General features: G+C 37.5%; 1 protein-coding gene across 1 annotated transcript in view; it reads right to left on the bottom strand.

Moving 5' to 3' along the window:
• Positions 1-1430: 1430 nt before the first annotated feature.
• The window catches only part of LOC128636756 (indolethylamine N-methyltransferase-like), an 80762-nt gene continuing 70582 nt past the window's right edge, over positions 1431-11610 (bottom strand). Inside the window, exon 3 of the mRNA XM_053689736.1 lies at positions 1431-1851. Coding sequence (XP_053545711.1) covers positions 1431-1851 — 421 coding nt within the window. The remainder of the gene's footprint in view (positions 1852-11610) is intronic.

The raw sequence follows: 11610 nt of genomic DNA, 5'->3' as shown, positions 1-11610 counted from the left end.
GGAAAGGATTGTGAAACAGTGCCATTTACACAAACCCTTGCTTGGGGTCCTGAATATAGTGCCTGTATTCTGGTAAGAAAGGTTTTGGAGAAACCAAACTTCGACAGGACCCCCCCACCTAAAGTGCCAGTCTACCCTGTCGAAGGCCTTCTCGAGTGATGCTTATTCTTATTGCATATTGTATTGCATTGTGCTGTGCTGTGTATACAAGTATTACATGAATATGGTGACTGCTCAAAGTAAAACACAGGGCTTAGTGATAAGTGCTGTTGCTGCTTGTTTCTTACTGTGCTTATTGACATTGCTGTGCAAGCGATTGGGTTATTGTTGCTGCTTGAATGTAGAGGAATGTGAAATGAGAGATATTTCTTTTCAAGAGCTCTATGTACAGTACTGTAAAATAGTGAAAATTACTGTAGTAAAATTTGCCAGACTACAACACTGAGACACGGGGGCTGATTTATTATCCTGTGGATGGACATGATCCGCTGTAGCGAATCATGTCCGCCACACATCGATAAATTCTGACAGCATACGCTGTCGGCATTTATCATTGCACAAGCAGTTCTGGTGAACTGCTTGTGCAATGCCGCCCCCTGCAGATTTGTGGTCAATCGCCGCTAGCAGGGGGTGTCAATCAACCAAATCGTATACGATCAGGCAGATTTCTGTCTGCCTCAGAGGTGGCGGAGAAGTTAAGGAGCAGCTTTCTTAAGATCGCTGCTTCTTAACTCTTGTTTCTGCGCGAGCCTCAAGGATTGCACGGAAACAGATGCATAAAGATGAATTTGGCCGTTAATAAATCGGCCCCACAGAGTGCACTGCAATGCTTTAAGCATACAGCCTCATTGAGAGTGTTAATTTCATGTGCTTGATTCATTACCCTTCTCAGACATACTATCTTATGAGGCACATAACTCTTTGTGATTTTATAGAGATCTTATTATGGTGAGTCTAGACTATGAGCAGAAAGCTGCCTTTAAGTAATCATTCAGGACCTATGAAATATGTGTATCCTTCAGTGGCGCTGTCTGTTTATTGGGCTAGAAGTTCTCCTGTTACATATAGTGACTTGTTTTCTATAATCTTCTATAGTATTTGTGGTTTCTGAACCTTATGAATCAAGTTATTGTTGAAAGAGAAGGGAAAAATGTACATCTTATCAAAACAGCCCTTTTTTAGACTTACACAAGTATCAGCATTAACTCACACAGCAAGACGTTATTAGCAGTTATTTTACATTTATTCTATGAATCATAAATTCCCTATTATCAGGAGCATGGGGCTATAGACACAGATATAATATTGTGAAACTGAAATACAGGAAGATACAAACATATGCTCAGTGGTAGGACAGATTCTGCAGACGTAAAACAGAACAGCCTAATTGAGTCTAGATAAGGATATTATTTTATTTATTTGCTGATTTCTCATTGCATGACAGCAGTAATAAGCGCCAGGTGTTCATAATTTAGAGCCTCATGTTTTGATTTGTTTTCCACCATTTCTATGGTTTGAATCTCATACCCTATGTCCATGAGCGTTTTTTTTAGAAACTCTTCATTCAATGTTAAGATGCGGAAGCGGTGTTCGCCAACCGTGAAAAAAGTAGCATTGAACAGAACATACATTATCAGATGACCACCTGGTTTTAGCCATCTTGAGATCTTCTTCATGCTCATGATATAGTCATCTTGGTCTTTGCAGGCAACTTCAAGGGAACAACCCACATATAAACAGTCAACTTTTGGAAGTGTAACTGGGTCAGTTGGGTTTTCTTTGGTCAGATCATATTTTAGAATTCGTTTAACTGATGTTTTAAATGTTTCTTCCCTTTTCTTCCACTCCTCACTAAAAAATATAAATATTTACAGCACATTAAACAAAACAGATAGGAAATCTAACAGTTGTGAAGTATTCTCCCTCTGTACTCTCCGCAGTCACAAAGCATGGACTTCTTACTGAGATCCCAATTTTATTATTCAATGTTTTGCAAACATAGGCCTAGATTTAGAATTGGGCGGTAGCCGTGAAAACCAGGGTTAGAGGCTCCTAACGCTGGTTTTAGGCTACCGCCGGTATTTAGAGTCAGTCATTAAAGGGTCTAACGCTCACTTTCCAACCGCGACTTTTCCATACCGCAGATCCCCTTAATTAAATTGCGTATCCTATCTTTTCAATGGGATTTTTCTAACGCCGGTATTTAGAGTCGTGGCTGGAGTGATTTTTAGACCTCTAACGACAAAACTCCAGCCGCAGAAAAAAGTCAGTAGTTAAGAGCTTTCTGGGCTAACGCCGGTTTATAAAGCTCTTAACTACTGTGCTCTAAAGTACACTAACACCCATAAACTACCTATGTACCCCTAAACCGAGGTCCCCCCACATCGCCGCCACTCGCTAAAAAATTTTTAACCCCTAATCTGCCGACCGCCACCTACGTTATCCTTATGTACCCCTAATCTGCTGCCCCTAACACCGCCGACCCCTATATTATATTTATTAACCCCTAATCTGCCCCCCTCAACGTCGCCTCCACCTGCCTACACTTATTAACCCCTAATCTGCCGAGCGGACCGCACCGCTACTATAATAAAGTTATTAACCCCTAATCCGCCTCACTCCTGCCTCAATAACCCTATAATAAATAGTATTAACCCCTAATCTGCCCTCCCTAACATCGCCGACACCTAAATTAAATTATTAACCCCTAATCTGCCGACCGAATCTCGCCGCTACTGTAATAAATGGATTAACCCCTAAAGCTACGTCTAACCCTAACCCTAACACCCCCCTAAGTTAAATATAATTTAAATCTAACGAAATAAATTAACTCTTATTAAATAAATTATTCCTATTTAAAGCTAAATACTTACCTGTAAAATAAACCCTAATATAGCTACAATATAAATTATAATTATATTGTAGCTATTTTAGGATTAATATTTATTTTACAGGCAACTTTGTATTTATTTTAACCAGGTACAATAGCTATTAAATAGTTAATAACTATTTAATAGTTACCTAGTTAAAATAATTACAAAATTACCTGTAAAATAAATCGTAACCTAAGTTACAATTAAACCTAACACTACACTATCAATAAATTAATTAAATAAAATACCTACAATTACCTACAATTAAACCTAACACTACACTATCAATAAATTAATTAAATACAATATCTACAAATAAATACAATGAAATAAACAAACTAAAGTACAAAAAATAAAAAAGAACTAAGTTACAAAAAATAAAAAAATATTTACAAACATTAGAAAAATATTACAACAATTTTAAACTAATTACACCTATTCTAAGCCCCCTAATAAAATAACAAAGCCCCCCAAAATAATAAAATGCCCTACCCTATTCTAAATTACAAAAGTTCAAAGCTCTTTTACCTTACCAGCCCTGAACAGGGCCCTTTGCGGGGCATGCCCCAAGAAATTCAGCTCTTTTGCCTGTAAAAAAACACATACAATACCCCCCCCCAACATTACAACCCACCACCCACATACCCCTAATCTAACCCAAACCCCCCTTAAATAAACCTAACACTAAGCCCCTGAAGATCTTCCTACCTTATCTTCACCTCACCGGGTATCACCGATCGGTCCTGGCTCCAAAATCTTCATCCAAGCCCAAGCGGGGGCTAGACATCCATCATCCGACGGCTGAAGAGGTCCAGAAGAGGGTCCAAAGTCTTCATCCTATCCGGGCAGAAGAGTAGATCCGGACCGGCAACCATCTTCTTCCAAGCGGCATCTTCTATCTTCATCCGATGAGGAACGGCTCCATCTTCTTGAAGACCTCCAGCGCGGAACATCCTTCTGGGCCGACGGACTAACGACGAATGAAGGCTCCTTTAAGGGACGTCATCCAAGATGGCGTCCCTCGAATTCCGATTGGCTGATAGGATTCTATCAGCCAATCGGAATTAAGGTAGGAAAATTCTGATTGGCTGATGGAATCAGCCAATCAGAATCAAGTTCAATCCGATTGGCTGATCCGATCAGCCAATCAGATTGAGCTTGCATTCTATTGGCTGTTCCGATCAGCCAATAGAATGCGAGCTCAATCTGATTGGCTGATCGGATCAGCCAATCGGATTGAACTTGATTCTGATTGGCTGATTCCATCAGCCAATCAGAATTTTCCTACCTTAATTCCGATTGGCTGATAGAATCCTATCAGCCAATCGGAATTCGAGGGACGCCATCTTGGATGACGTCCCTTAAAGGAGCCTTCATTCGTCGTTAATCCGTCGGCCCAGAAGGATGTTCCACGCTGGAGGTCTTCAAGAAGATGGAGCCGTTCCTCATCGGATGAAGATAGAAGATGCCGCTTGGAAGAAGATGGTTGCCGGTCCGGATCTACTCTTCTGCCCGGATAGGATGAAGACTTTGGACCCTCTTCTGGACCTCTTCAGCCGTCGGATGATGGATGTCTAGCCCCAGCTTGGGCTTGGATGAAGATTTTGGAGCCAGGACCGATCGGTGATACCCAGTGAGGTGAAGATAAGGTAGGAAGATCTTCAGGGGCTTAGTGTTAGGTTTATTTAAGGGGGGTTTGGGTTAGATTAGGGGTATGTGGGTGGTGGGTTGTAATGTTGGGGGGGGTATTGTATGTGTTTTTTTACAGGCAAAAGAGCTGAATTTTTTGGGGCATGCCCCGCAAAGGGCCCTGTTCAGGGCTGGTAAGGTAAAAGAGCTTTGAACTTTTGTAATTTAGAATAGGGTAGGGCATTTTATTATTTTGGGGGGCTTTGTTATTTTATTAGGGGGCTTAGAGTAGGTGTAATTAGTTTAAAATTGTTGTAATATTTTTCTAATGTTTGTAAATATTTTATTATTTTTTGTAACTTAGTTCTTTTTTATTTTTTGTACTTTAGTTAGTTTATTTCATTGTATTTATTTGTAGATATTGTATTTAATTAATTTATTGATAGTGTAGTGTTAGGTTTAATTGTAGGTAATTGTAGGTATTTTATTTAATTAATTTATTGATAGTGTAGTGTTAGGTTTAATTGTAACTTAGGTTAGGATTTATTTTACAGGTAATTTTGTAATTATTTTAACTAGGTAACTATTAAATAGTTATTAACTATTTAATAGCTATTGCACCTGCTTAAAATAATTACAAAGTTGCCTGTAAAATAAATATTAATCCTAAAATAGCTACAATATAATTATAATTTATATTGTAGCTATATTAGGGTTTATTTTACAGGTAAGTATTTAGCTTTAAATAGGAATAATTGATTTAATAAGAGTTAATTAATTTCGTTAGATTTAAATTATATTTAATTTAGGGGGGTGTTAGTGTTAGGGTTAGACTTAGCTTTAGGGGTTAATACATTTATTAGAATAGCGGTGAGCTCCAGTCGGCAGATTAGGGGTTAATGTTTGAAGTTAGGTGTCGGCAATGTTAGGGAGGGCAGATTAGGGGTTAATACATTTATTATAGGGTTAGTGAGGCGGATTAGGGGTTAATACATTTATTATAGTAGCACTCAGGTCCGGTCGGCAGATTAGGGGTTAATAAGTGTAGGCAGGTGGAGGCGACGTTGTGGGGGGCAGATTAGGGGTTAATAAATATAATATAGGGGTTGGCGGTGTTAGGGGCAGCAGATTAGGGGTACATAGGGATAATGTAGGTTGCGGCGGTGTACGGAGCGGCAGATTAGGGGTTAATAATATAATGCAGGGGTCAGCGATAGCGGGGGCGGCAGATTAGGGGTTAATAAGTGTAAGGTTAGGGGTGTTTAGACTCGGGGTACATGTTAGGGTGTTAGATGCAGACTTAGGAAGTGTTTCCCCATAGAAAACAATGGGCTGCGTTAAGAGCTGAACGCAGCTTTTTTGCAGGTGTTAGGTTTTTTTTCAGCTCAAACAGCCCCATTGTTTCCTATGGGGGAATCGTGCACGAGCACGTTTTTGAAGCTGGCCGCGTCCGTAAGCAACTCTGGTATCGAGAGTTCCAGTGGCGGTAAATGATGCTCTACGCTCCCTTTTTGGAGCCTAACGCACTGAAAACCCAGCCATTCTGTGAACTCTAAATACCAGAGGTATTTAAAAGGTGCGGCCAGAAAAAAGCATGCGTTAGCTACGCGGGTCGTTACCGACAAAACTCTAAATCTAGGCGATACTGAATTCTTGCTTTCGGGGTGCAGAAGTGGCTCAGAAAAACTAAGTTTACACCCTTTATTTCAGTAAACCAGCTGCCATCCTGACAGTACCCTAGGCTACACTGAAGGTGTACCTGATCCACTGCATATTGTCTTGAAACAAATATTGTATACAGGCATCATGAGGACACTGATTATTATTATCATTTATTTATAAAGCACCAACATTGTACACAGCACTATACAAAGGTACATTACAGTTATAAGGGTACAATACAATAAAAAACGTACAATGAGGCATTATATAAGCCTATACACTGTACATTACTACAATTACATTAACAAACATAAACAAAAGGATAGGAGCGCCCTGCCCTTACTCACAATCAGTTATTTTATATAAAGTTTGCTACAGTTAGAGAGACTGTCGAGCTCACATTCTAAAGGAGAAAACAAATATGACACAGCTGGAGAGGGGAGAGAGCTTTAGAACCATAACAAGTGTTTTGCTTTATTTGAGGATGTGTGATAGCTGGAGGAAGGGTAGAACACAAAGCATGTGATAAGCTGTGGTGTATGTTACCTTGCAGTCAGGTGAAGCACCACAATTAAAAGGGGAGGTTATAGCCCATGGGGTGGATGTGACAATCTGGTGTGGGCAATATAGCAGCTGATTGGGCTAGCACACACTATTTTGAAGGTGCAAACATAGCCATTAGGAACTTTTTCAGCAGTTAGAAAGAGGAAGTCTCAGCAGATTTTTCTGCAATGCTTTTAAAGCAGAACAATACAGTTTAGTGTCCCTTTAATGATACTAATGAAACAGGATATTTCCCTCCATGAGTAACTTCACGTCCATGCTGGTTATGTTACCTTTCCTAGTAATGTGTCATGCAGATTTAGACTTTACAATTATTATTATTATTATTATGAGCAAATGCACTTATTTGTACTTATTTGTGCTTATTTGTAATTATTTGTACTGATTTGTACTGATTTGTACTGATTTGTACTTATTTGTACTTATTTGTACTTATTTGTACTGATTTGTACTTATTTGTACTTATTTGTACTTATTTGTACTTATTTGTACTTATTTGTACAGCACTGCAAAATGCCATTACATCCATTAACAAGATTTGCAGAGTATTTTTATTTGAAAAGCTACTACTGAGCATGTGCAAGAGTTGACAATGTAATCTGTGATTGGCTGACGGCTGTCACATGATACAAGAGTCCAGCGAACTGAAGTAAATTTTAAAAATGGTTAGAAAAAAATCTACTTATTTAAACTTCAAGTGCTTTTGCATTGTCTCTTTTTATTATGCACTTGCTGTTTATGTAATTCTACTGTATTTAATATTTAAAAATAATTGGTAGCATCCTTAAAAATTATTATTTAGAAAAATAATAATAAAAAAAATTGGAAATTCTTAAATGACTTGAATGAACGTTTAAAGTAACATAAAACTATATAAGTGTATAAGATGCATGTAAAAGAGCTCTGTTTGATATGTTTTTTACATCTAGGTAACTTACAGTTGATCATTTTGATACTAACATAAAGGACAGTCATGTCAATGAGACAGAAGATCACTGGCTGATAAGCAGAACTGTCATGGTTCTATTGGTAGAAAGTGACACACCCCACATATAAAGGAAGAGAAATAGCTGTACTTCAATTTTGCACAAAAAAAAAGATAATACATATTAAAATGGGCAGTGGGTAGCTAAAGGGGCATGATTCTGTTAGACAAAAATGTACAAAAAAACTATATGTAACAGTGGTCTCCACAAAAAATGTTGCCAGCCTGGTGGCATTATGAAGTAGCTGGTGGTTTTATATAGTAGCCGGGTGACATTATGTAATAGCTTGGTGACATTATGAAGGAGCTGGTGACATTATGTAGTACCCAGCAAGCATTATAAAGTTACTGTTGGCATTTTGAAGTAACTGTTGGCATTATGAAGTACCCGGGTGGCATTATGAAGTAGCCGGTGGCATTATGAAGGAGCTGGATGGCATTATGAAGTAGCTGGGTGGCATTATAAAGTAGCTGGGTGGCATTATGAAGTATCTGGGTGGTCTCCACAAAAATGTTGCCAGCCTGGAGGCATTATGAAGTAGCTGGTGGTGTTATATATTAGCCGGGTGACATTATTTAGTAGCTTGGTGACATTATGAAGGAGCCGGTGGCATTATGAAATACCCAGCAGGCATTATGAAGTAACTGTTGGCATTATAAAGCTACTGTTGGCATTTTGAAGTAACTGTTGGCATTATGATGTACCCGGGTGACATTATGAAGTAGCCTGTGGCATTATGAAGTAGCCGGTGGTGTTATGAAGGAGCTGGGAGGCATTATGAAGTAGCAGAGTGGCATTATAAAATAGCTGGGTGGCATTATGACGTAGCAGGGTGGCATTATGAAGTATCTGGGTGGTCTCCACAAAAATGTTGCCAGCCTGGAGGCATTATGAAGTAGCTGGTGGTGTTATATAGTAGCCGGGTGACATTATGTAGTAGCTTGGTGACATTATGAAGGAGCCGGTGGCATTATGAAATACCCGGCAGGCATTATGAAGTAACTGTTGGCATTATGAAGTACCCGGGTGACATTATGAAGTAGCAGAGTGGCATTATAAAGTAGCCGGGTGGCATTATGAAGTAGCAGGGTGGCATTATGAAGTAGCGGGGTGGCATTATGAAGTAGCTGGGTGGCATTATGAAGTAGTCAGGTGGCATTATGAAGTAGCAGGGTGGGGGCAGTGTAATATTTTCTAATATTACATCATTTCCTGCTATCCAAAGCACAAATGAATTGGATAATTTAACATAAATATATTTAATGATAGTTTGTTCAATAAACTTTGAACATTTTTAATATTAGCTAATTTTAGTCAGGTTCTTAAAATCAGCTGGGTGGTTAACCCACTAAAATGAAGAGTGTGGGGAGTGCCCCAAAGAGACACTAAAACATATTTTAAGAAAGTTGACTCTAATAACTACATTGACTCCAATAGCTGTCACCATGAAACTTGGAAAAGGAATATACCGAAAGGCCAGCTTTTAAGAATTAGAAAAAACTGTACAGAAATAGGAGAATATGAGAGACAATCAGAAATTTTGGTGGATAGATTTAAACAGAAAGGCTATGATAAGAATAGGGTTGAAAAACTAGCCGCAGAGATCAAAGATGTAGATAGGAAACTATTACTAAAAAGAAATACAAAAAGGAAGATATTATTTAATAAAGATATGGATATACCCCTAATCACAACTTATTCATCACAATACAAACATTTTGAAAAAATAGTGAATAGACACTGGCATCTACTTCTAAAAGACCCTCTATTAGGCACAAGTCTAAACAAAAAACCAAGATTCATTTATAAAAAAGCACAGAACCTTAAAACACTATTGGCTCCAAGTGAATATAAAAAGAAAAATAACTTGATGTGTGATCAAGGTTTTAAAGATTTGGAAGGAAAGAAAATAGAGGGTTTCTTCCCGTGTCCCTTCTGTAAATCCTGTAAGCACAGCAACAAATTAAAAGAAATAAAGTCTCCAAAAACAGGAACATTTTTTAAAATAAATGGAATCATACGGTGCACTGATGCAAATGTGATATATCTGATAAAATGTGATTGTGATCTAATCTACTTAGGCCAAACAGGTAGGAAATTAAAAGACCGTATTAGGGAACACTTACTGTGTATTGAACACAAAAGACAGGATACTGTACTTTACAGACATTTTGCAGAAGTACATCAAGGTAACGTCAATAGTATGAAATACTGGGGTATTAAGAAAGTATTACAAGATGGCAGAAGGGGTGATATAGAGAAAAAACTATTACGCCAAGAAGAGGAATTAATATTTAATTTCGGATCATTATCCCCTCTGGGCCTTAATAGTGAACTTGATCTAAACCATCTAATATGAATAACCCCCTTTTTCTTTTCTTTTTCTTTTCTTTTTAGATAAGGCCTCTTAGAATAATCAGAAGGGAGGTATCAAATCAGTTATTCTAGTATGATTCACCTCTAAACTCCCTTGAGTTATAGATTAATATTTGTAGGTTAGATATATCCACCCCCCCCCCTTCTTTTTTAGATATCTATCTATTCCCTATATATATGAATTAATGTGAATTTTACAATGAATTTTTAATAAGTGAATTTTTAACATTGTTAAGTGAGTTTTATAGATTATTATAGATTTCATTAATCTTATCTCACATCAGGATTGTGTGATATTATGATTGTAGTTCTAAAGAACTTATTTAATATTATATCTCAATTTTAAACAAATTAAGTTTTCTTAATATTTTATATTTCCTAAATATAGAATTTTATAAAATTTATTAAAACTATATTTAGTATTGCCAACATTTTTCATTTTATGATATATTTGGGATGATCTTCTGAAATTTTAGTTTAATTTGAAATCGTAAAAAGGATAAATGAATGGAATGCATTTTTTCCACCTAACATAGCCCAAAACTAAGTTCTGTATTGTGCAACAAAGGGTTAATCTTATAATGCCTTTAAAGACTTGATGCCTTTAATAGATTTTGCCTTTAAATAGAGGAGGAGCTGAGGAAAAAAAGTATCTTGACAAAGGCTCGGGAAGAGCCGACATGCGTTGATCTGATCCACAGCGTCCTATGAGAGATTAAACCACAATACTGGTTGTATGATCCTAAGCCCTGTCTGTGTAAATTAGCAGGTGAAGAATTTGTGAAAGTGCATACAGTCTGACTCCCATAACCGCAACACCAGCGTCAGAGTGGGACACTGAAGAACTCTGGTCCGTCTGACTAGCTGCTGGGGCGATAGGAGTTGAAGATTCGAATAAGTGCTCGCACCACCTGATTGGTGAACCGGACTTCCACGGTAAACAAACCGGAGATTTAATAACCGCTGACGAGCGGCATCTTCAGCATTACTTTGTGAACCTTCATTCGACCAGGGGCAGCACAGGCACCAGTGAAACCGTTTGAGCTGCCTGCATGAAAAATAAGGTATTATTTCCCTAAGCTTTTAAGAGGTGAAACTTTGAACTGAGCATTAACGGTGCCGTATTGAAAGAACTTTGATACGCTAGCAAAAGTGTTATATTGGAACATTAAAGGAGATATCGAATGGGCAAACCAATTCATTGAATTAACCCGTGCATGTTGTTGTAACAATTTATAACCAACTTTAATTGATGTTATATAGCAGAAATACTTGCTGCAACCTTGTATCAAGTTTACATATTTAGTAATTTAACAAGTGTATTATATATTAAATTGTATAATTGATGAGTTTATATTGGATGAGATTAGTTTTTTATGAAAATAATTGTTTTTGATAGGACACCGGTGTCTTGTAGCTAATTTAATTAATTTTAGCGAACATCATTTTATGTAATTCATTTTAACAGAAAATAAAATTGTGTTAATTCATTTATTTATTGTAAGCAAATAATTATTATT

Source organism: Bombina bombina, chromosome 7, assembly GCF_027579735.1.
Source record: "Bombina bombina isolate aBomBom1 chromosome 7, aBomBom1.pri, whole genome shotgun sequence".
NCBI lineage: Eukaryota > Metazoa > Chordata > Amphibia > Anura > Bombinatoridae > Bombina > Bombina bombina.
This window is presented reverse-complemented; position numbering and strand designations above follow the sequence as displayed.